This window comes from Centroberyx gerrardi, chromosome 10 (assembly GCF_048128805.1).
Source record: "Centroberyx gerrardi isolate f3 chromosome 10, fCenGer3.hap1.cur.20231027, whole genome shotgun sequence".
Classification (NCBI taxonomy): Eukaryota; Metazoa; Chordata; class Actinopteri; order Beryciformes; family Berycidae; genus Centroberyx; species Centroberyx gerrardi.
In genome coordinates this window covers 15525974-15530660 of record NC_136006.1, presented here as the reverse complement: position 1 = coordinate 15530660, position 4687 = coordinate 15525974, and the positions used below count along the sequence as shown (strand labels likewise).

At 40.8% G+C, this 4687-nt stretch overlaps 1 protein-coding gene across 1 annotated transcript; it reads right to left on the bottom strand.

The window, feature by feature from the left end:
• Positions 1-556: 556 nt before the first annotated feature.
• Positions 557-3551, bottom strand: cybrd1 (cytochrome b reductase 1). Its single transcript, XM_071917957.2, has 4 exons — positions 3344-3551; positions 2407-2615; positions 1777-1931; positions 557-1671 (listed from the first exon to the last, which is right to left on the bottom strand). The coding sequence occupies exons 1-4, from the start codon at positions 3534-3536 to the stop codon at positions 1392-1394; spliced, it is 837 nt and encodes a 278-aa protein (XP_071774058.2). The 5' UTR covers positions 3537-3551; the 3' UTR covers positions 557-1391.
• Positions 3552-4687: the final 1136 nt, after the last annotated feature.

The window sequence follows — 4687 nt, the reverse complement described above, 5'->3', positions numbered from 1 at the left end:
GCTACAGATGCTCAGAGGAGACAAACAGAGTGATTTTGCTGGGCAGGCCATGACGTGGCCGTGCTGCTGCTGTTGTGTTCACTGTCATCTGGGGGCAAACACACACCTGGAACACGCTCTTCAGATCTGAGCTGGGCAGCAGGTCAAAACGCAGCCTAATTACTGTTCAGTCATGTCTTTGGATATAGTACTTTGAAGTTAGTGACTGTAAATGAACTGTGAATGACTGGCACAGTATTATGAAAGAAAGGCATTTAAAGAGGACAGTAAGTTATTCATAGTTTGCTTTGGGCCCCGGGTGTATAATTCTTAATGGTGGCTGAGCTAAATCTGTGATAAGCACACACTACTGCCCATAAATGACCTCAATAATTTCAATGGGATGAATGGGCCATTTGCCTATTTTTACTCTTCAGTAAGTCATCAGTTTGAATATTCAACAGCTATTCAAAGTGTTGAAAGACCCTAAGATGCCAGGCAGATATATTTATTGTAAAATATAGATAGATTATGATCATATATTTCAAAAATATGGACATCAGAATACAGAGGAATATAGAAAATCTGTCATGTAACAATGCCATTTGACAATATAGCCTATTCACATATCTTCTGAATGACTTCTAAACTAGCTATATCCCAAGAGTAGCATTATTTACTTGTTGGAATAATTGTACAAAGAAGTTATCCTACATTTGCTTATACTGTTTGAGAGCTATATATGTGTGTCTGTGCAGGAGGATGTGTTAACTGTTTTTCAGAGATATCACGAAGCCTCACGGGCAGGCTCAGGGTCGAGGTGACCGTATTGAGGAGGCAGATAAGAAACACTCCTACAGGAAGGCGGAGGCCGCAACTATGCCTTTGATCTGAATGAAGACACCTGCTACAAACGAGGACTTCTTTGTAACCATGTTTAGAAAAAGATACGTAGAGAATTTCAGCCCGTGTGTCCCCCACCCTTTAGGGGCTGCAATCCTTTTGTAACTAGGAACCACCTTAAGGAAATAAAAAGAGAGGAGACGGCGGGACGGGTTCAGAGCGGGTTGGAAAGTGTAACTGAGCACGTTTCCGTCCGTTCTCCCTTGCAAGGAAGAAAACTCTAACTCTGTGTCTTCTCTCTTTGTGTGTGTGTTTTAATAATGTTCAGGTTGCTTGAACCCGACATTACTACATTCAGTTACAATAAATGTTTGAGAAAATAATTTTACTGCAGAAATAAGCTCAAAATGACAAGATTTTACAAGTTAAAGAAACAACTTAAGGTGCTAGAGAGAAAGTTCTGTATGAAAAGATAGGCACAATTAGCATTTTCTTTTGTGACTTTCTCTGGCCAGTGTAGACTGGATGTAGACACGTTCACCACTGGAGACAGAATCAGTTGCAGCCCATCAGTCGACCTGATCATCTGATTTGTTACTCCTTCTCCTGACATCCCCGCCGGCCTCAGCCTCTAGTCCCTCAGAAAGTTGAGACAGGGCTGGCCCGACTTTGGTGTTGGCCTCACCTCCCCCGTTGGTATGCAGAGAGTGAAAGGCCTGGTCATTGGGGCGTTTCCAAGATGTTCGAGTGGCAATCCAGAGGATGAGAGCTCCAAAAACCACAATGAGGACTCCCAGAACATTCACAAAGGTTGCCTCTGGGGGAGAGTCCTTATACTTTGGGTCTTTCCTTAGTGATGAAGTGCAAAAAAAAAAAGAAAAGAAAAAGGTTATTCTCACACTAAGGCAGCAGTAGAATCTTTTGTATGTGGTTTACATATTTTACTTTACTTACAGGCCAAAAATGAGTTTCTCTGTGATGCCCATGAGTGCCGTGGCTATAGCACTGGTGAAGATGAACAGGCCGCTGTAGACATGGAGGGGCATAAACGCTGCTCTCACGGATACAGGTGTAATGGGTATCAAGTATACACCTAATCCCAGAACGAGCTGCTCATGGGGGGAGAAAAGGCAAAACATTAACTAGTACAAGCCAAGACTGTTGTTTACCATGAGTAAATATTACAAGAAAAACTGTAAGAAAGACTTGTAGTATTCATTTGGTGTTACTAAAAGGGGAATCCTATTGAATTCACCTTTGAAATATCACATGTCCTGTAGTAATTTGGCCTAGTTTCTGCCAGATACATTCCTACCCCCCTGTCTGTGGTGTTGGATCTGTGCATAGAGCCGTAAAGGACTAATTGGAAAAGATGGGAAAGGTAAAGTAGTTTGATAGCACTGCTACAATAAAGCTCATTTGGATGTAAAATGTCAGACAAATATTCTGTGAGACTTCAAACTCCTATGCATTGTCAGTGAAGCAGTTCCATGCTGTACATCAGTCCCACATCACAAAAGTGAGACTTGATTTTTCATTTTCATAAATAGTTATTGTAAGCAAGTGTTTTTAAAGTGAGTTTACCTGTAGAGAGTATAGTATTACAACTGCCAGGCCCAGCCAGCTATGCAGGCTGTACATATTGGGGATTTTGGCAGCATTGTGGAAGTCAAATACTGCTACCAAGGATATAGCAGCAAAAATGAAGGCCAGTAAGTTTAGGCCTGCATGGATAAACTTCATCATTAGCTTGCTGCACTTCCAGGTCCATGGGAGTCTGTACACAATGATGGCTGAAAGAGAACATCATTCAGTGTCACTCAACAAATTCTCAATATAAATACTATGATGCACAGTATGAGTTAAACAAAATTCAACATTTTCAACATCTCCCCTTATCTCATTATAGTGTGTTTTGCTTCACTTTAATAAGACACAAGCTCATTTCAATGGTTGATAAAGCAGGGATGCAGAGGATGGTATTGCCTAGACACCTAAACTTTGAACAATTTATTGGCAGAATTGAGTTTAGCCTACCTAGTTTTTTTTAGGGTGACATTAATGCTCAGGCTATAATGTAAATTCATAGCGCACTTCATACAAAATGGTGTCGAAATTATGTGATTTATGTACAAGTATTGTAAAGGACAAAATTATAAATTAATGCTTTACTGAAAGCTACTCACTTCTGATTATACGGGTGTTTTTTTGCCATATGATATTCACCGACAATTTACTTTTTCATTTACCACTGCATCACGGTTGAGCTAAGATTTTAAAACACAAAATGTGTAAGATTGAATGACCAAGGAGATTCAGTTTAACTGTATTTTTAGTTTGTTATTACAATTGCGTATTTATCGCCTTACTCATCAGCAGACCTCCCAGGATCCGTGGAAAAGCGAGACTGCTGTAGAATAAACATTTCTGTCGCACAGCCTGTTGCTGACTTTTCACAACACCACCCAAAACAAAACCACTTTTGACAATCATATAGAAGAGAAACGAGGAATTCTCTCACCTATTCCCTGCAAAAAGATAAATCCAGTAACGATTAACACCGGATGCCAGTTGAACTCGGCCAGCCCTCCATCCCAGGCTAAGCCTTCTTTAAAGTGCAGGACCCATGTCAGTACAAATATTATGCAGACAAAACCGAGAGAGGCGGCGGCGGAGAGAGCGAACACGAACTGCTTCAAATTGTCCATCGCCATATGTGAGCAGCAGGCAGGAGGAAACGGCTGGACCCGAGGAGCTGCTGACAAACTGCAAGAGTGGAACTGTTTAACTGGAGGGGATGGACCAAGATCACATGATCCAGAAACTTGGAGTAACCACTTTCGTAACTTCTGTGGTTATAAAAGTGCCAGAGGGCCAAAATAGACGTGTGTCTAATTTGGCTGACTCCTCCACTGACTTCATCAACTCCTTCCCTCTGGTTTGCTTCTCTGAAAGCAGCAGGTGAATCAGGGTGAGGCTGGACAGCTGTGCCTTTTTCACCTAGTTGTTAGTAGGGATGACGCGTCTTGGCATTGTTTTACCGTTTTTAAAAAGTACTCTGATTGGCATAATGGGGGCGCTATAATTAAAGGTCAACATTGTTAACTCAAATGTTTTATCTCAGATACAACTTGCATATGATAAATCGATACCACTAGTCTGATTTCGAATCAAACTTGAGGGATGATGCATTTTGGCACCGTTTTGGTGTTTAAAAAAATACACTGATTGGCCTGATGGGGGCGCTACATTTCTAACTTTGAAAGACCATAACTGCTACATTACTGGTCCGATTTTGACAAATCTTGGGAGGGATGATGCATTTCCGCACCGTGTTCCAGAATTGAAAAGTTCAACCTTATTGGCCTTATGGGGGTGCTACAATTAAAGGTAAAATTTTAAAAGTCAAACATTATATCTTAGACACAATCGGTCCGATTTTGACTAAACTTATCGGGACTATGCATTTTGGCACTGTGTTTTGGTGTTTAAAAAAATATACTAATTGGCCTGATGGGGGCACTCTCATTAAAGGGCAAAATTTCTAAGTTTGGAAGAACATAATTGCTATATCCTATCACTGATCGGATTTTGACAAAACTTGGAGGGATGAACCTTCACATTAAAAAGGGCAAATTTTCTAACTTTGAAAGGCCCTAATGGCTAAACCAGACATAGAAAGGTGGCATAGTGCACCAAAATCTCAATTGCAAATTCACACAAACAAGTCCACAATGCAAAACATTACAGAACTTAGAAGAACCAGCTATAGCTTGGTATTGTAGCTGCAGTTTCAAATATCGCCAGCTCTGGTTGTACCAACATATTTGTGGATGGAACTAAAAACATGAGAAACCCATTGCAC